The following is a 20,339-nucleotide window of genomic DNA, read 5'->3' on the forward strand; positions in this document are numbered from 1 at the left end:
GGAAAATAATTTGAATGATGAAGTGCCGTAAAACGAGACTAGTTCTTTTGCATGGACGAGTCATTTTTTCTACGTACAGTAAGTTGATGTTGTATACTTGTATTGCAATATTTTTCAAATGCCAACTTTTCCTTAAAACTGATTTTCTTTGCTTTGAAAATTCTAATAGGTCCCACCACGAGTTGCGACGTTTTTTAAATTGTAGTGGTATAGGATAATTAATAATAAGAGCATGTATGATATTTCAAATAAATTGTGGTCTCCACTCATTAAGTATATTATTGGAGTTGAAAATTCTCTAGTACACTTATTCTGAATCAGTTTTCGGTGTTAGTAGGCATATTACTTTGTACGCATAAAATTTAACATGTAGACTAATACATGTATATATATCACCCGATCTAATTAATAATTCCGATAGTCTCCAAATTCTTCCATCCAGAAGATTATATTTTTTTTGAATATTTTATTCAAGTGGACTTTCATGTATGTCAATTAATGATTTGTTGTTATAATTGTAATAATACGACTTATGTAGCAAAGAAAGTGTTAAAGAGAGATTGGGATCGGTAAAGGGAGTAATTCTATTATTCATTGATATGTGACTTTGTACATTAGGCACTATAAATAGGCTTAGGAAAAACTATACAAGGAAAACCTAATTACCATTAATTACATGATTCAAATCTTCTATGATTGGTATAGAATAATCTCGAGTATCTTCCTCCAGATATGGCGAGATCTTCCGTAATTTTCTTCTAACACTCCCCCTCAAGTTAAGTAACGGGGTTTCCGATACTCAACTTGCATAATACCTCTTGAAAGGATTTCGAGTTCACGGCCTTCGTCAGGATGTCTGCTAGCTGATCCTCGGACTTGACATATGGCATCTCAACAATCTTTGCTTCAATGTTATCCTTTATGAAGTGTCTATCCACTTCCACATGTTTGGTTCGATCATGTTGAACCGGATTCTCTGAAATACTGATAGCTGCCTTATTATCGCAATACAATCTGCATGTTTGGGATGAGAACAACTCCAACTCCTTCATAAGCTTTCGCAACCATAGCAACTCAGTCAAACCACTCTTAATCCCTCGAAACTCTGCCTCCGCACTAGATAGTGCCACTACTTTATGTTTCTTACTCCTCCATGTCACAAGATTACCTCCTACAAAGGTGAGATACCCTGCAGTCGACTTCCTATCATTTGGGTTTCCAGCCCGATCGGCATCGGTAAATCCATGTATCTGTAAGTGTCCATGTTTCTCAAACAAAAGCCCATGTTCGGCTATTCCCTTTAAATACCTGACAATCCGCAGAACTGCCTCCCAGTGTTCTTCTTGGGGTGCGTGCATGAACTGGCTTACAACCCCCACAGCATAGGCAATATCTGGTCTCGTATGTGATAGATAAATCAATTTCCCAACTAAGCGTTGGTATTTCCCTCTGTCGGCCTGCTTCGCCTCTTTCCTCATGTGCAGTCCATGGTTTTGAACCATCGGGGTATCTGCTGGTTTACAATCCACCATCCCAACTTCAACCAACAAATCCAGCACATACTTCTTCTGATTTATGAAAATTCCCTTCTTCGACCTTAGCACCTCTATTCCCAAAAAATACTTCAGTAGTCCCAAGTCTTTCATCTCAAATTCACTGAATAAGTTTTTCCTTAGCTTGGCCATTTCTTCTTCATCATCCCCGGCGATAATCATGCCATCCACGTATATGATCAAACACGTGATTTTCCCTTCTTGTTTCTTGATAAACAGCGTATGGTCAGAATTGCTCTGCTTGTACCCATACTTCTTCATCACCTCCGTGAACCTCCCAAACCATGCTCTCGGAGACTGTTTCAGCCCGTATAATGTCTTCTGCAGCTTACATACTTCCCCTCTTTGGAACTCGTCCGTGAACCCAGGTAGGGGCTCCATGAAAACTGGTTTTGGTAATTCTCCATGCAGAAAGGCATTAGTCACATCGAACTGATGAAGCGGCCAATCCTTGTTAGCAGCAATCGAGAATAACACTCTCACAGTGTTAATCTTCGCCACGGGTGAGAAAGTCTCAGCGTAATCTACACCATAAGTTTGGGTGTATCCTTTTGCTACAAGCCTGGCTTTATATCTCTCTATCTTGCCATCTGGTCTCCTTTTTATCGTGAACACCCATCTACACCCGACAGCCTTTACTCCTTCTGGCAACTTGGCTTTGACCCAAGTATCGTTCCTCATTAGTGCCTTCATCTCATTCATCTCAGTGAACATTGCCTCCCTCCAGTGTTTATGTTTCATTGCTTCCTCCGCCGACTGAGGAATCTCTTCTTCCTCGTATAAGGCAGCTTCAAAGGCTCTTGCCATTTTTGTCAGATTTCCTTGCACAAAGTTCGCCACTCCGTATTGGCTCTTTTTTCCAATCTTTTCGGGAGAATATCTCTTTGGTGGGACCCCTCTTGTACTTCGATAAGGGAGTGCATACCCCCCGTATCACTATCAATCGTGTTGTCTTCTTCTAGTGATTCTGCACTTATCGGATCAGTAGAAACCATAACGGGATTCGGTTCAGTAATTACCTCAGATATCGTTGGAGAAGGATCGAGGGATCGCGGATGGGATGACTCTGTTGGCGGCGAGACCTACTCGGCGGCAGTGACAACTGACTCTGTTAGATCCTCAATCGAAGAGTTTGGAAGTGGCACAACCCAACTAAGATAGTCCGCGGGATTACCAGGATCACTCTCCCCGTGACTACGAAGGTGGGTGTGGTAAAAGAATTCAGTTTCTAGGAAATTACAGTTCATGGTGGTGGTAATTTTTCTGGTATTGGGGTCAAAACATCGGTAGCCCTTCTGGTTTACCACGTACCCAACGAAAACACATTTGGTAGCACATGGGGATAATTTGGTTCTTTCGTGTTTTGGGACATGAACATAGACCGTGCAGCCAAAGACTTTGGGTTGAAGGTTCAGGTGTTGAGGGATTGTGGATAGTTTGGACAGGATATCAAGAGGGGTTTTTTTGTTAAGGATTTTTGTGGGTAGGCGATTCATGAGATAGACAGATGTGGCTATAGCTTCTGGCCAGAAATGTTTTGGGACTTTGGATTCAATCATTAGGGCCCGGGTTATTTCTAGGATTGTCCTATTTTTCCGTTCAGCTATCCCATTTTGTTCGGGTGTATAAGCACAAGAAGTCTGGTGAACCATTCTCTTTTCTTGAAAAAATTGTGTCATAGGGCTATTAACAAATTACCTCCCATTATCAGATCGAAGAGTTTTGATGGTTGTATGAAGTTGGGTTTGAACCATTTTAAAAAACAAGACAAACTTATCCATGACCTCAGACTTATGTTTCATAAAATAAATCCAAGTCATCCTAGTGCAATAATCAACAAAAATCACAAAGTATCTAAAACCATTCCCCCCAACAATTGGTGCGGGACCCCACACATTAGCATGTTCTAAAGAAAAAATAGATTGCATACGAGTGTTTGATAGTTTAAAGGATTGTTTGTGGCTCTTGGCCAAAACACGAGTGTCACATGAAAAATCAGTAGGAATAGAAAGCTTCGGAAAAATAAGTTTAAAGTTACCAGGAGAAGGGTGTCCTAGTCTTCGGTGCCACAGCCAAATTTCTTGTTTCGTGGATCCGTGAGCCAGCATCGCGCTGCCATGTTGAGCTATCTCGTCCACGAAGTAGAGTCCATTCTTCTCAGTGCCACGCCCAAGAATCCTCTTCGTCCGAATATCCTGTAAAATGCAGAAATCAGGGTGCATTAGAAGAGTACAATTCAATTCCTTCGTCACATGACTGATAGACATCAACCATTGAGATAAGGTCGGAACATATAAACAATTTCTGAGACGAAGTGTAAGAGAAATTTCAATAGTGCCAGATCCCTCAACAGTAATTAACTCCCCACTAGCCGTTCTAATATAGGTTTTAGTGATTTCACTCATGCTACTAAAATCATTCTTATCTGGAGTCATAGTATCAGTGGCCCCACAATCAAATATCCAACCCCTTGCCGTATCAACCTGGTTATTCACAAGATATGCAGCGGAATTTTTTTCTAAAGGAGCAAAGGGGTTTTCGGACACAAATTTACACATACTGGGGTCAATATTAGATTTTTCGATTTCTATAGGGTCAATCTGCGAATTCAGAAAGTCTGGGGGCTCCTTTTTATAGAGATGGGGTCTATTTTCTAATTTAATAAACTTCAGGGGATTAAAAGGAGATTGAGAGAAATGCCTAGGATTTGGTTTAAAACCAAACCCGATACCTCTCGGCGCCGCCTCCTCCCTCTCGGCGTAATTGCCGCTTCCCCTGACGTTGCCGCCGCCGGTTGAAGCTTCCGGAGTCACCGCCGGCGCATTTCCGGTCATTCCCCCATAATTCCCGTTTTGATTTCTCGGTTGTCCCTCCTCTGTAATTCCGACCGCCATTTTTGCTTGAGGTTGAACAGTTCTCGTCCTATGCCTCTCCTCCCACCACTCCGGGTACCCCAATTGTTTAAAGCACGTCAAATACGTGTGCTTCGACTTCTGGCAGTGGGTACACCAGAGATTTGATTTATCTGGTCGGTTTCCCGGTCGGCCAGTAGCTGCGGGGCGCGGCGGTCCACTCCGATTCGTCGAGCGCTGGTTCTGGACAAGAAATCCGCTTCCAATTCCACCCCCAGATGATGTTTCTCCAGTGTTCCCGCCGGCGGCATCTACGGTGGGGGAGGACGACGCCGGTGGCATGATGTGACGTCGAGTTGCCTCCATCTTCACCCACCCGTAGGCTGATTCAACTGATGGGTAGGGATCCTCCTTGAGGATCTCTCGTTTGATCGAATTATACTCCGGATTCAGTCCAGCCAGAAACTTAAACAATCGCTTCTCATTCGAATGTGTTCGATATTGGTTGACTCCCTTGTTGTAGCAAGTGACAGGCTGCTTTTGGCAGCGATCGATGTTGATCCATAGCCCGTGGATCCTCCGGTAATATGTTTCCAAGTCCATATCTCCTTGTCTGATTGTGAGTACCTTTTCTTCCAGGTCGAAGATCAGATATTTGTCCCCCTTGTTCTCCAACGTTACAGCGAGATTGTCCCAAAGGGCCTTTGACGTCTGGTGGTGGGCGAAGTCGGCAATGATCTCATTCTCTATGTTGTCGACGATCCAAGAAAACACCACCAAATCATCCTCTTCCCAATCATCGTACCCTTTGCTTCCCGGTTCTGGGGGTTTGTTTCTGATGTGTGAGTAGGCGCCTCGGCCACTTATCTTGACTTTCATGAGTCTCGACCACAATGGGTAGTTCTTTCCGTTGAGCTTGAATGCCACCATGACATTCTTGCTGTTCTTCAATTTCGATGGTTCAGTGTTGATTTTGTTATCCTCCGTGTCTGACATATTTCTGTGGTTGTAGGATTGGTTATTCTGGATCGATTTTTGGCTAAGAAAGGTCGGGATTGGTATTCTCTGGCTATGATGAGAATTTTCTGAGCCAAAAAACTTCCTGCTCTGACGCCATGTTAAGAGAGATTGGGATCGGTAAAGGGAGTAATTCTATTATTCATTGATATGTGACTTTGTACATTAGGCACTATAAATAGGCTTAGGAAAAACTATACAAGGAAAACCTAATTACCATTAATTACATGATTCAAATCTTCTATGATTGGTATAGAATAATCTCGAGCATCTTCCTCTAGATATGGCGAGATCTTCCGTGATTTTCTTCCAACAGAAAGCTAACAGCAAATTTTTGCAAAAGTTACTGTGCAGTATGGGTGGACACACCAGGGAAGGATTAGGGGCTTAAGCCTTATACCAAAGGCCCTATCCATGAGATAAAATACATGAATATAGTTTAAATTATTTTTTTATATAATAGCTCTTATAAGTGATGATTTCTGCGTCCGCTCACTTCATGCACACTATCTGTTGACAGTTTAGATGACGAAGATTCATGTATACATAATACATCATGGGAGGGATGAAAAAAAAATAATCAAATCAATAAAGGAAACACTAAGAATCGTTGTGTGCAACTTTTGTTATTCAAACATACTAGCATCACCAAAAAACCATCAAATGTGAAAAGGTTTGATTGTTGCATAGTCCTCTTGACTTTAATTTACCTGCATTCGTTTTAACTAAAAATAGAATGTGAAATTAAGGTACTAGCTAGAAAAGTCACCAATAAAGAACCAATAAACAGTGATCCTCTTTTGTTGAGAAATTTAGAAAAAATATAGGTGGATTAAGTATAACGACCCGCCCTCCTAGGGTATAATAAATTTGGCGGTCGCTACCTAGACAACATAAATACAACGAGAGCAAGGCTAGGGTTTCATTTAAAGATATGTGACCTGGGTATTTAACGGGCTATTGAAGCAATAAGACAACAGTTTAATCAAGAAAAATCAATGAAGAGTAGATAATCATAAATGACGATCAAAGTCAAGGGTTGACACGAATTCAACAAAACAAGATATGTCTCAATCTTCTAATCCTAAGAGAAATAAGTTTGGAATGACTGAGTAATAAAAATGAGTTCCAAAATTTAGCGGAAGCATCCAAGAGAAAGTGAAGCCATGTATGGAGACACGACTACACTCGAAGTTCAAAATATCCATCTTATTAATTAAGTTTGCTCAACACCCGCCAACGCTCGTCGCCATTCAACCTGCACATAAGGAAAACACATGCAGGGCTGAGTATTTTGAAATACCCAGTGAACTCGTTGCCAAAACATTTTATTTAATAAGTTATGCCACCCTTACCATAGTGAACTCGAGTTTTAAGCAGTTATAAAAGAATATCACGAGTATCACAAAAATAATTTCTTAGACTGGCCAGTCAAACAACTCCCCCACTTTTCTCATCAATTATCACAATCACAATCACAATCTTTCCATGGTGCGACGAAAGCGTGGCCACACTTTTCGCCCACGAGACCGGCCGACTAGCAAGGACGGCTCCCGATCCCACCGTGTACACAGCCTGGTAGGGTTTGCGGCCCGTACTCAGACCCGAATTCATTTATACATATCCATAGCCACTGTAGCCTAATGGAGCGTACTCACAAACTAGGCATCAGGCACAAAATATCATCAAAACAATCACAGGCATGGCATAAGGTTTCAAACGACCCTTATAACACCAATCAATATTTTTGCAAGAAATAAGAGAGTTTAAGAATAAAGCCCACCTCGACTGCTTAGATTTCAAGTATGTTCTTTCTCTTTGTTATCCTGCTTTGCAACCGAGGTTTCACCTTTTTACCACACATGTACATACCATGTATTAGTCCTAACATAAATTCCTAAATCATGCATGCCTCACGTTTTTCCCTTTTCCCATCGGTTTATCTTAATATCACCAATCAAGATCAAGTCATGTTCATCATATAAATTTCATTTGCATCTTAAATTCTAGATCTATTATCAACACATGTCACACAAGAGTATTTTTCCAACATACACACAACACACACACGCAACGCACACACACATGCACACATACATTCCATATCCCCTTTATCCCACTTTCACTCGTTCAAGAATACCGATTAATCGGTTAGATGAAGAAGAATTAATATAAGAATACCTTTTTGAAGAAAAACGAACGGTAGAAACAAAGTAGAGATTTGGTTCTTCAAAGTCTTGAGGGTCAAACTCTAATTCTTCTCAAAGGATGAAGGATTATTGGAGAAAAGTAGAAGAAACTTGAGAGTGAGGGAAAAAGAGGGAGGGGGCGTGTATAATGGGTAGGGGGCGAAAATAATGAGGGTTAGGGTTAGGTTTTGCTCTTATTTATAGGGTTCAATAAAATCTTTAGGTAATTAAATAGAATATTTGGAAAGATTTTATTCTCCACAATTAAATAAAACAAATATTGTAGAGTAGGGAAGAAGAAATTAACAAAAATAAGCTCTAGGGCTCAAGCATGAAATTTTTGAAAAATGGTGGCTTTTAATTAGCCAAGATTTTGTTTTGTATATTTTACGGAGTAGAATAAAATATCACGGAGAAAAATAAAAATAAAAATCTCCCATTGGAGAAAGGAATTGAGCGTGTAATAGGCCTTTTAAATAAGGAATGGATTTTTACTATTAAGTAAAATAAGATATGGCAAGATCTCCTTGAGGTATGGTAAGATTTGCTAGAATATTTAATTTGAGGTATGGAAGGAAATCAATAAGGGATCAATTAAAAATAACATAAATCCTTTCCTTCCCAAATATAGGTGATTTTCGAAAATCACCTAGAACAAGTGGGGGCCGATTTTTCTCATTAAAAATAGGGAATAGTTGGGTTTTGGATTTAATTTGGATAAATATCCCAAGAATTAAATTAAATCCGGAAAAATAGGATTTTCTCCAATAACATGAGGGGTTTTCGAAAATTCAAGAAAATTAGGTTATGGAAAAATATCCTAATAATCTCACTCACCCATAAACAAATAATTCATCACATAATTCCTCAAATTCAAATATTCGCATGCCACGTCATATAATCAACAAGTTTGACTTTTCAAACTTCCAACGCAACCCTAAACTTGACTCGGTCAAAATTTCGTTCCTCAATTAATTCTCGTCTCCTAAGTCATAAATTAGGGAATTAAATTTTTGGCTCTAAAATTAGGGTTCGAAAAAGTGGGGTGTTACATTCTACCACTCTTAACAGAAATTTCGTCCCGAAATTTGGTACCTTCAAGGGATGAGTTCGGGGTATAGTTCCATCATCTTGTCCTTAAGCTTCCACGTGGCTTCCTCGTGTCCATGATTTCTCCAAAGTATTTTCACTAAGGCGACAGATTTGTTCCTTAGGGTTTGAATCTTTCGGTCCAGGATCATCTGGAGTCTCTCCTCGTAGCTCAAGTCCAGATTCAACGCAACTTCCTTGAAGTGAATCACGTGCTTCGGGTCGAACATGTACTTCCGCAGCTGTGACACATGGAAAACGTTGTGCACGTTCCCAAGGCTTGGGGGTAGCGCCAATCGATACGCAACGGGTCCTATTCTTTCTAAGATTTCGTAGGGTCCGATAAATCGCGGCTTCAACTTTCCTTTAACACCGAAACGTATTATCCCTTTCGACTGGGACACCTTGAGAAAAACTTTATCACCCGTTTCAAACTGTAAGTCGGACCGTCGGACGTCAGCGTAAGACTTTTGCCTGTCTTGGGCTTCCTTCATTCTCGCGCGGATTTGTCGAACGGTTCGACCATCTCTTCAACGGCATCGGGTCCGAGTACCCTCCGTTCTCCAACCTCATCCCAGTATAGCAGTGATCTATACTTTCTGCCATATAGTGCTTCGTACGGCGCCATGTTGATCGTTGCTTGGAAGCTGTTGTTGTAAACGAATTCGATCAGGGGTAGTGCGGTTTCCCAACTTCCGCCTCGGTCGAGTACCACGGCCCTTAGCATGTCTTCGAGAGTCTAAATCGTCCTTTTGGATTGTCCGTCGGACTGCGGGTGGAATGCCGTACTAAAGTTTAATCGGGTTCCAAGCTCGTGTTGTAGGCTAATCCAAAATTTCGAGGTGAACTTCGGGTCACGATCAGATGTAATTATCACTGGGACTCCATGTAGTCGCACGATTTCTTGTATGTAAATCCTAGCTAACTTGTCTGATCCATGGGTTATAGGAATCGGTATGACTTGGTAAGTCGATCTATGATCACCCAGATCGCGGTGTTTCCTTTTTGAGTCCTTGGCAATGCCGTCACGAAATCCATGGCGATGTGCTCCCATTTCCACTCGGGTATCTCTAGTGGCTGTAACTTCCCATGCGGTCGTTGATGTAAGGCCTTCACCTGTTGGCAGGCTAAACAGCGCTCCACGAATGTTGCGATGTCCCTCTTCATGCTGTTCCACCAAAAGGACTCTTTCAAGTCTCGGTACATCTTCGTGCCTCCGGGGTGTGCAGTGTATGGGGTCTTATGAGCTTCACTCATGATCTCGTTCTTGAGCTCCTCGTTGTCGGGCACACATAGCCTTCCTTCAAAGGTGAGGGCGTTGTCAGACTCCTCACTAAAACTTCCGGATTCGCCGGTTCTTACTTCAACTCGGATTTCTTCTAGCTTCGCATCCAACCATTGTGCTGCAACAATTCTCGTTTTTAGATCGGGTTCTATCACTAGGGCGGCGATTCGACTTCCCACCGTTTCGGGCGACACTACCACTTCCAATCACAACTTACTAAACTCTCGCACCAAGCTTTCCTCTTATGTCAGGAAAGTAGCCAGTTGCGAATGGTCTCTTCGGCTCAAGGCATCTGCCACGACATTTGCTTTGCCAGGGTGGTAGTTGATTCCACAGTCGTAGTCCTTCACTAGCTCCAACCATCTTCTTTGTCGCATGTTCAAGTCCTTCTGCTCGAAGAAGTATTTCAAGCTCTTGTGGTCCGTAAAGATTTCGCATCGGACTCCGTAGAGGTGATGCCTCCAAATCTTTAGGGCATGTACCACGGCTGCTAACTCTAAATCGTGGGTTGGGTAGTTCAGCTCGTGTGGTCTTAATTGTCGTGACGCGTAGGCGATCACTTTTTTGTTCTGCATCAACACGCATCCTAATCCAACCTTCGAAGCGTCGGTGTATACTACGTAGTTCACTCCAGGCTCCGGCACGGCTAACACTGGTGCGGTGGTCAACTTCTCCTTCAAGAGTTGGAAGTTCGCTTCACACTCCGGCGTCCAGTTCACTTTGACTCCTTTCTTGAGCTGTTGGGTCATCGGTCTCGCGATCTTGGAGAATCCTTCTATGAACCTTCGGTAGTATCCTGCCAAGCCCAGGAAACTCCGAATCTCGTTCGGTGTCGATGGCGACTTCCATTGTTGCACCGCTTCCACCTTGGCGGGGTCCACTCTGCTTCCTTCTGCTGACACAATGTGTCCTAAAAAGTTCACTTCCTTCAGGCAGAATTCACACTTGCTGAGTTTGGCATACAACTTCTCCGTCCTCAGCGTCTCCAGCGCGATTCGTAGATGTTCTGCGTGCTCCCTTTCGTCCTTCGAGTAGACTAGAATGTCATCTATGAACACTAGGACAAACTTATCTAATTATGGGTGAAATACTCGGTTCATCAGATCCATAAATACTGTTGGGGCATTGGTTAGACCGAACGGCATCAGGACGAACTCATAGTGACCATATCTCGTGCGTAAAGCAGTCTTTGGTACATCCACCTTGCGAACCTTCAGCTGGTGGTATCCGGATTTTAAGTCCATCTTTGAAAACACGCCGGCTCCTCGGAGTTGATCGAACAGGTCATCTATCCATGGCAGTGGGTACTTGTTCTTGAGGGTCAATTTGTTCAACTCTCTATATTCGATACACATTCTCATTGACCCGTCCTTCTTCTTGACAAAGAGCACCGGTGCGCCCCATGGCGAAACACTGGGCCTAACGAATCCTAAATCCATGAGCTCTTGCAGTTGTATCTTGAGTTCTTCCAATTCCTTAGGCGCCATTCGGTACGGTGCCTTGGATACAGGTGCGGCTCCAGGTTCAAGGTCGATCGTGAATTCTAACTGTCGATTTGGCGGCGATCCCGGTAACGCTTCGGGGAAAACGTCTGGAAATTTTCTCGCGCCAGCGACGTCCTCTACATTATTTTCCTCCTTCTCTTCTCCATTAAGATAGACGAGGTAGGCAGGTCGTCCTTTCCTTATCATCGTGGCGGCTTGTAGTGCCGAGACTATGGCGGTTCACCGGTTCATCGAGATTCTATGATACACGATGGGTTCTTTTCCCGGGAAATCTGTCTCTCCTTACAATGAATTGTCGCAAAGTTCGCAGTCAACCAGTCCATTCCTAGGATTATATCGACGTCTCCCATTGCCATAACTTGCGGTCGTGAGCAACTAACTTAAGTTCTCCTAAGGGAAACTCTAAGTTCGAGCAAGTTCGGGAAATCTCTACTATTCCTCCTACTGGTGAGAACACCATCATCCTATGTTCAGATTTGCTAGCAGGCAAGTTTAAGGTATGCACACATAGTTCAGATATAAAAGAATGCGATGCGCCCATGTCAAACAATATAACGATGGGGGTATCGAGGATCTCACCTATACCTGCCAAGTTTTCGTTCTCGTGCTTCCCTTGCTCATTTCTGGGCTGCGTCCGATTCACGGAGTATGCTCTAGCTTGGGCAGGAGGCCTTGGGCGGAAAGGTTGTTGCTGCCGCTGAGGTTGATCCCGGTTCGCTCCCGGTCCCATTGGTGGCGCTCTCGGCGGCTGACGGAATCCTTGATGGTTTTGCCTTCCCCCGTTCCCCACGTTCCTACTCGGACACTCCCTAGAGGCGCCGTTTCCCCCACAGCTAAAATACCTAATCGGGTTCGGCACCCTACATTCCCCAAAATGATACTTAGCGCAAACGTTGCATTGGGGCGGTCTGGCCCGGGGGTCACTCCTCTGGTTGAATGAAGTCTGCCCTCCTCCGTTCGGCAGTCGGCTCGGGGTGGGACGGTATCGCTTGTTGTCGTATTGGGTTCTGCCCTCATCCCATCTCCTTTTATCCCGGGAGTACTGTGGCGGAGGTAGTGCTGGGGCGATGTTCCCCGTGTTCCTCTCCTTAGGCATTGCCGCTTCAACGTCCAGTGCAAGGGCCAGCGCCTCGGCGTATGTAAGTCTCCCACGGACGGCCAATGTCATCTTGATCTCGTGTCTTAGGCCCTCACGAAACTTATCGGTCAGCTTCTCGTCAGTATCGGCCTGTTCAGGTGCATAGCGGGTCATGTCACAGAGCGCGCGGTCGTACTCGGTCACGGTCAGACACCCTTGGGTTAGGTTGTAGAATTCGGCTGCCTTCGCCTTGCGGTAGCTTTTAGGGATGTACTTGTCGTACACCACGGCCTTAAAATCTTCCCACGTCATTCCATCCACTTGATCTCGTGGCATGGTCTTCAGCTTGGTGTCCCACCAAAAGTTGGCGGACCCAGTCAGTTGGTGCGCCACGCAAAGCATCTTCTCCGCATCGTTACACACTAATGTCTTGAAGATGCGCTCCAAAGCGCGTATCCAGGTTTCAGCCTTTGCTGGTTCTCCCATTCCGTCGAAAAGAGGGGGCTTTTGATCCAAAAACAACTTCACAACCTCCATATCCACCCGTGGTGGTGGGGGGGGGGCGGTATCGGTTGGGTCACACTGTCTTCTTCCGAAGCTGTGGAAGTGGATTCCGGATTCCCCCGCCTTACGTTGCGTCTAGGTGGCATTCTGATTCATTTTCACTGGAGTCGTTAGCGTACTTATTCAAATAAATAAAAAGATAGTGATGTGATTTACTTGCAAAAGTAGGGTTCAAGGAATTATCATGTAGTAACATTGTAAGAAGGTAGTTGTGCAAGAAAAGACATAAACAATTGCACAACAAGATGGAAGACACTTTGAAGGAAGTAAAACGGTCAAGTATATTTACAATAAAGGCAGAAAAGAGTAGAGAGATTGCTTGTTGCAAGATAAGGTAATAGAAGATGCGAATTCCTCATAAAAATCTCAAAGTGTGGCTTCAAAATGGTCTTACTACAACGAACGGAAAAGAGAAATGCAATACGAAAGGAAAGTTAAAATGACTAAAGATTCCAAAATTCTCAAAAAAAACATAGGGAATGGAAAACAAAAATCGCTACTCGATCACTACTCATCTCCGCCCTCATCCTCTTCGGGTTCTTCCGACTCTCCGACACTTTCCGCGTTTGAGCTCTCTCCTTTCTCGGATGGTCCCATCTCCTCGTCTTTCTTCTTGTCGCTTAGGGGCGAAGGAATTGAGGTGAGCATCTCTTCGACCTCCCTTCTGATCCTTAGAGGGGCCGAAGTGCCCATTCTAAGTGTCCTCCTGCGGGGAACGCGAGCAACGTGCGGCTCCTCGTCATCGCGATACTTCATTCGGCGTGCTGCTCCTGGCGAATACTTTTGCGTTGGTGGATGGAGAGGAGGTCCTTCGGCTGCAGCTGACATGGCCGGAAGTAGGACTCTTATTAAGCCGACGAAGTCTCCTCGAGGCGTATACATGGGCGGGCTGAACCAAGTGTACGATACTGCGGCTTGGGCGTCCACTCGCTCCAAGGGGAAGGTAGCATATGGATAAGTCGCATGATCCCCGCGTGATGGGTGGTTCCATACGCGTAAGCATCCAGCCAGTGGTCGTAGAAATCGGTGACGTAGTTCAGGAGGAATTGTTTTCCGTCCCATTCCAGCTCCTCGTAGCGCTGCACCGGAAAGTTCGTATTTTTGGCGTAACGACGACGCATCAGGGCATGATAGGGTTGAACCATCTACAAAAGAAGGAAGAAAAGAGAAGTCAGCACCGTCACAAAGGGGTAGAAAGGAATAACAAGTGTGTGTGGGTTCAAATGGTGCTGTGAAAAGATAGACGTGTGAAAAATATCAAAAGATGGTGGTACGAAGATAGTAACGTCGAGATTTTTCGTTCCTAAGCCGACTATTCGCGCGTTTCCTTTCACGTTTCGTCGAGTCCTTATACACACTAATTGTTCATACTAGTCATTCCGCATTTTCTATTGTTGATATAGCGCTGTGATCGTATAGCTAAGTCATGCTAGGTATCAAGTAGTCCAGGTCTAAGTGTTGCAACATTGTAACTAAATTCTCACATAATCACGTTTCGCATTCCACAATTTCGCAAGTTCACAAACAGTATTCAACGAATCATCATTCAAGAAGCATCGCTTCACAAGTACATAGTATTTCCAAACTTCTAAGAGTCATCCTAAGGCATGCTTTCTAGGTTCACAACAAATGACATTTTCCACCAAAAGTTTCAAGAACAAAAAGTTTCAATCATAAGTCACAGTAATATTTTGTACCTCTTTCTTCGTGGTTGAACGGGATATGTCTCAATCTTCTAATCCTAAGAGAAATAAGTTTGGAATGACTGAGTAATAAAAATGAGTTCCAAAATTTAGCGGAAGCATCCAAGAGAAAGTGAAGCCATGTATGGAGACACGACTACACTCGAAGTTCAAAATATCCATCTTATTAATTAAGTTTGCTCAACACCCGCCAACGCTCGTCGCCATTCAACCTGCACATAAGGAAAACACATGCAGGGCTGAGTATTTTGAAATACCCAGTGAACTCGTTGCCAAAACATTTTATTTAATAAGTTATGCCACCCTTACCATAGTGAACTCGAGTTTTAAGCAGTTATAAAAGAATATCACGAGTATCACAAAAATAATTTCTTAGACTGGCCAGTCAAACAACTCCACCACTTTTCTCATCAATTATCACAATCACAATCACAATCTTTCCATGGTGCGACGAAAGCGTGGCCACACTTTTCGCCCACGAGACCGGCCGACTAGCAAGGACGGCTCCCGATCCCACCGTGTACACAGCCTGGTAGGGTTTGCGGCCCGTACACAGACCCGAATTCGTTTATACATATCCATAGCCACTGTAGCCTAATGGAGCGTACTCACAAACTAGGCATCAGGCACACAATATCATCAAAACAATCACAGGCATGGCATAACGTTTCAAACCACCCCTATAACACCAATCAATATTTTTGCAAGAAATAAGAGAGTTTAAGAATAAAGCACACCTCGACTATTAACTAAAATAAGATATAGCAAGATCTCCTTGAGGTATGGTAAGATTTGTTAGAATATTTAATTTGAGGTATGGAAGGAAATCAATAAGGGATCAATTAAAAATAAAATAAATCCTTTCCTTCCCAAATATAGGTGATTTTCGAAAATCACCTAGAACAAGTGGGGGCTGATTTTTCTCATTAAAAATAGGGAATAATTGGGTTTTGAATTTAATTTGGATAAATATCCCAAGAATTAAATTAAATCCGGAAAAATAGGATTTTCTCCAATAACATGAGGGGTTTTCGAAAATTCAAGAAAATAAGGTTAAGGAAAAATATCCTAATAATCTCACTCACCCATAAACACATAATTCATCACATAATTCCTTAAATTCAAATATTCGCATGCCACGTCATATAATCAACAAGTTTGACTTTTCAAACTTCCAACGCAACCCTAAACTTGACTCGGTCAAAATTTCGTTCCTCAATTAATTCTCGTCTCCTAAGTCATAAATTAGAGAATTAAATTTTTGGCTCTAAAATTAGAGTTCGAAAAAGTGGGGTGTTACATTAAGAGTCAACATTTTCTTATTCTTAGGTATTCTAGAATCTGTTCAAATAAATTCTTCTCAATTTTCTTCCATTACAATATTTTATAACAATGTGTATATATATACATAGTTTGGAATTAAAAAAAAAACTACTCCATCTGACCCATCTAAGATGATACAGTTCTTAGCTGGCACGAAGTTTTATGAGTTATTAGTTAATGTGTTTAATTGGAGATTGAAAAGGTGGGTGTGAGAATTAAAATAGAGAGAGAAAGAAAGACTAATATTTTAATGAGAGTGAGAAAAAATGGTTGCGTGTAATAGCTGGAGAGAGAAAATTTCTAATAAAGGAAATATGTCATCTTATTGAGACAAACTAAAAAGAAAAACGTGTCATGTTAAGTGTGACGGAGGAAGTATATCTTATATCAAAACTAAGACCAACTTATAGCCCTTAGATTAATTAGGGTGACAACCACTTAGATAACGTCACATTACTAATATTTAAGATACTTTGCACTTTGTCTAGTTGCCCATTTCAAATCGTGCGCATATACACGTTTAACTTTCAGTTACCCGCATTTTGAATGGGTATGGAGCCGACCCAGTCCATTGCAACCTGTCGTCGAAAAATGATTTTTAGTATACATGCGCCAACACAAATTACTAATAGATAAGGGCCCAGTTATCGATATTACGATGTTTAGTCATAAAAAAGAGTATTATTAATAACAGTTATGCGTTATCCTACTTTCCTAACAGTGTCGACGCTACTTTTGACGACAAACACAATATGTATTTTTATTCTCCATCGACATGCTATTTTGTCTGACAATCAATGTGTTGGTGTGAAGTGCTCATGTGATCATGGCTTGGTGAAGCCGTGGACTGAAGTGCAACTGGGATGAAGTCATCGGCTCAGGACCGTTGAAGAAAACTAGCCGTTGCTCATTTTAGTTAGTTTGTTAGGATCTTTATTGTTGTATTGAGCTGCTCATATAAAGCTCAAAGGGAAGAAAAAAGGCAATTAGATCATCATTGTAACATCCCGGAATTTAGAACCCTAAATTTTGAGCCCTAGAATTAATTATTTATGACGTGGAAGGAGTGAATTATTCGATAAATGAATTTATGGCATTAGTTTGTTTGATTGAGAAGTTTGAAAAGTTAAATTTGTTGACTAGTATGATGTGGCATATGTGATTAATTAAATTATGAGATGAATTATTTGTTAAAGGGTGAGTGAGAATAATAGAGAAAATTTCCATAAATATTAGCCACCTAATACTAGTGATTTTCGAAAATCACACATATTGGGGAGGAAAGAATTATTTTATTTTAGTTAATCCCTTGTTTGATTTCTTTCCATACCTAGAATTTAAATATTCTACCAAATCTTTACATACTTCAAGAGATCTTGCCATATCTTATTTTAGTTAATATTAAAAAGATCCCTATCTTTTTGAATAGCCAAATACACGCCTATTTCTTTTTCCATGGGAGGATTCTTTATTTTATTTTATTTTGCTCCGTGATATTTTATTCTACTCCGTAAAATATACCAAAACAAAACCATGGCTAATTAGAAGGCCAAATTTTCGAAAATTTGGTGTTTATGCCTTAGAATCTATTTTGGTATTTCTTCTTCCCTACTCCATAATATTTATTTATTTATTGTGGAGAATAAAATCTTACCAAATATTCTATTTATTTACCTAAAGATCTTGTTGAGCACTATAAATAAGAGAACCCCTAAACCTAGCCCCCTAATTTTCGTTCCCCATCATTCCCCACTCTCTCATATTTTTCGTCTTCTACTCTCCAATATTTTGCTATCTTTTGGAGAAGAATTGAAGTTTAATCCAAGAATTCATGAAGAACCAAGTCTCTACTTTGTTTCTACCGATTGTTTTTCTCTAAAAAGGTACTTTGTTTATATATAAGTTTTCTTCATCTTCTTCTTCTTTCTAACCGATGAATCGGTATTCTTGAACCCTCATGCATCTTCTTTGAGTGAAATTTGGGATAAAAGGGAAAGGGAATATGGAACATGTGAGTGTGTGTGGTGTGTGCGTGATGTGTGTGCGTGTGTGAGTATGTGTCGTGTGTGTGTGGTATGTGTGGTGTGCTTGATGGCTAAATGCTCTTGTGTAACACATGCTGATGATAGATCTAGAGTTGAAACACTAAGGAAAATATATATATGATAAGCATGACTTGAATTTAATGATTTATGATGATTAAGACAAGTCGATGGGAAAGAGGGAAGTATTGAGACATGCATGAGTTAAGAGTCGTGATTGAATCCGATTTGTGAATATGTGCCTATGTGAATAAAAAGGTGAAACCTCGGTTGCGAAGCCAGATAACGGAAAAAGCAAAACTACTTGAAACTTAAGCAGTCGAGGTGGGCTTTACTCTAAAAACTCTCTTTTATTTTATCAAAATGTTGTTAGGCGTTATAAGGGTGGTTTAACTGTTATGTCATGCCTATGTTTGTTTTAATGTGATACTTGATATGCTTATACGAATTCGGGTCTGAGTATGGGCCGCAAGCCCTACCAGGTTGTGTACACGATGGGATCGGGAGCCGTCCTTGCTAGTCGGCCGGTCTCGTGGGCGAAAAGTGTGGCCACACTTTCGTCGCACCATGAAATGTTATGATTGTTATTTTGATGAGAAAATGGGAGGTTATTTTGACTGGCCAGTCTATGGAAAATATTTTGTGATACTCGTGATATTTTTCTTAACTGCTTAAAACTCGAGTTCACTTGGTAAGGGTGGCATAACTTATTGAATAAAGTGTTTTGGCAACGAGTCCACTGAGTATTTCAAAATACTCAGCCTTGCATGTGTTTTCCTTATGTGCAGGTTGAACGGCGACGAGCGGTGGCGGGTGTTGAGCATGTTAATTAATTAAGATGGATGTTTTTGAACTGCAAGCGTAGTTGTGTCTTCATACATAGCTGCTCTTTTTCTCTTGGTCGTTTTCCGCTAAGTTTTGATACACTCTGATATTGATTCGGTTATTTGGCACTCTTCTTCGTTTTTGAGGCCTTATACTTTTCTTGTGACTTTATCTTGAAACCTATGTCATACTCTTAAGTTTTGATCGTCATTTATGAAACTCCCTTTTCGTTTACCTATTTAAGTTTCTAGGTTAAGTTGATGTCTTTATTGCTTTGACAATTCCTTTAATTACTTTGGTCTAACCTCCTTGAATGAAACCCTAGCCTATGTTCCGATTGCTTTTAAGTCAGTTTTGGATAACAGCCGCCGCATTTATTGTACCCTAGGAGGGCGGACTGTTACAATCATAACAACAAAACATTGATAGGTAGCTCATCTTGAGAGTATCTTGAGCATATCGAGTGTGTGTATTCTGTAACCTCCATTACTCCTTCATTTCTTGCTAGTAAAAAACATTTCATCTCTTCTGTGGACGTAGATCTAAGGATCGAACCACATAAATCAGTGTGTTGATATCTCGTTGATTATTCTTGAATCCACAATTGTAATTCTAACACAATGTTCATCTATTTTTTTATTTTTTTTTTCAACTCCTTGCCACCCACCCCATACCTTTCAGTCACGCAAATATAAAAAAAATACTCCCTCCGTCCCAACAAATATGAAACATTTATTTTTTAACACGAGATTTTATGTTGTGTGAGTTAATGAACAAATAGTAAAGTAAGAGAGATGAAAAATAGAGATGAAGTTGTTTTTATTTTACAAATTAAAAAGTTTCATTTTTAATGAAACAAATAAAAAAGAAAATATTTTATTTTTAATAGGACAGATGAATCTTATAATTGTATATAATAATTTAGACTCTCCAGGGTTGAAATCCTGAGTCCGCCGCTGATAGCAAGTGCTCGGTACACTTGGCAGCAATGTGGTTCGCCGTTGCATACATCTGTTTAGTGTCATTCTCAAAAGGCGTTAGTGTCTTGATGTTTATATTAGTGAGTCTGAAAATTGATGTTGTTCGGACTTAGAAAGCAATTCAACTTAGTTTTGCTACATTTGTACATCATTTGCAATTAATTCTGGTACGTACATTTATTGAAATATGTTTATTGGTGTAACTTTTATTTGAGTTCGAAGGATATATAAATTTAGATTTACAGTTATTAATGATGGTGAAAATCTCTTTCAACATCACTTCGGTGGGTATTAATGATGGTGAAAATCTCTTTCAACAGCTGGGTTCACGTAC

At 41.4% G+C, this 20,339-nt stretch overlaps 1 protein-coding gene across 1 annotated transcript; it reads right to left on the minus strand.

Annotated features, from left to right (window-relative positions):
- Positions 1-3,678: 3,678 nt before the first annotated feature.
- On the minus strand, positions 3,679-5,401 carry LOC148932696 (uncharacterized). The gene is made up of 2 exons (XM_089065960.1): positions 4,283-5,401; positions 3,679-3,750 (listed from the first exon to the last, which is right to left on the minus strand). The coding sequence occupies exons 1-2, from the start codon at positions 5,399-5,401 to the stop codon at positions 3,679-3,681; spliced, it is 1,191 nt and encodes a 396-aa protein (XP_088922086.1).
- Between the last annotated feature and the right edge of the window lie 14,938 nt (positions 5,402-20,339).

Source organism: Salvia hispanica, chromosome 2 (assembly GCF_029641045.1).
Source record: "Salvia hispanica isolate PSC_SH4W2 chromosome 2, Shi_PSC_v1, whole genome shotgun sequence".
Taxonomy (NCBI): Eukaryota; Viridiplantae; Streptophyta; class Magnoliopsida; order Lamiales; family Lamiaceae; genus Salvia; species Salvia hispanica.